Source organism: Alligator sinensis, unplaced genomic scaffold, assembly GCF_000455745.1.
Source record: "Alligator sinensis unplaced genomic scaffold, ASM45574v1 C64504692_1, whole genome shotgun sequence".
NCBI classification, from domain to species: Eukaryota; Metazoa; Chordata; order Crocodylia; family Alligatoridae; genus Alligator; species Alligator sinensis.
Genome location: NW_005846246.1, coordinates 1 through 724, shown reverse-complemented (window position 1 = coordinate 724; position 724 = coordinate 1). Strand labels below are relative to the sequence as shown.

Genomic DNA, 724 nt, shown 5'->3' with positions numbered 1-724 from the left:
ACGAGCTGAGGGCTGCCGGGCAGCTCGCTCCAGGCCTGGGGGCTGTGTGTGTCTACTTACTGGGGGTGGTGACGCCAAGGGCAGATTTCAAGGAATTCATCAGAGGGTATTTGCCTTCCCCACAGAACGTGCCGAGGAAGTCATCCAGGTCAATAGCCCAAACCATGGCACCTCCAAACTTGTTCTCCAGCAGCCACTTAGCCTGTGAAGGACAATCATGCAAGACAGAGTTGTAACAGATGGTGTAAAGGTTTTTAGGTGTCTTAGGCATCCTCTGCATTCCTTCATGCTGCATGTACACCTAATCTGAAGACTTTGCAGTCATTGTGACCATGAGTGGTCCCTATTATATCAGCAGGCCTAAAAGCCCTCAAGCAGTCAGTGAGGCAAGAGGCAGCACAAGACCTGAACTGAAGCCTCCTGTGGGCTCTGCTTGACTTCTTTTGTCTTTGGATGAGGTTCAGAGTGAACTAGAGCAATACATGTTCTATGTGAATGGTGCACTTTACCCCAATACATTATTGATGTACAGTGAATGCTGCACCTAAAAACACAAAGAGGATATAGAAAATGGTTCACCTTGATGGCAAAGCTCTTCGGGTTGTCATAGCCGATCCACTGATTTCCTTTGTAGGAATACGGGGTCTCCTGAGGAGCGTTCCACACTGTGGTAGCCCCACTTTTCAGGAACTGGCAGACCTGGGACATAAAAAGTGCTTGTTAA

The 724-nt window shown here is 48.6% G+C and overlaps 1 protein-coding gene across 1 annotated transcript; it reads right to left on the bottom strand.

The window, feature by feature from the left end:
- Positions 1 to 60: 60 nt before the first annotated feature.
- LOC112549126 (acidic mammalian chitinase-like) lies at positions 61 to 708 on the bottom strand (the record flags this gene model as incomplete). Its single annotated transcript, XM_025195932.1, has 2 exons — positions 580 to 708; positions 61 to 202 (listed from the first exon to the last, which is right to left on the bottom strand). Coding segments are annotated over exons 1-2 (271 nt in total), but the record flags the coding sequence as incomplete, so codon positions are not given.
- Between the last annotated feature and the right edge of the window lie 16 nt (positions 709 to 724).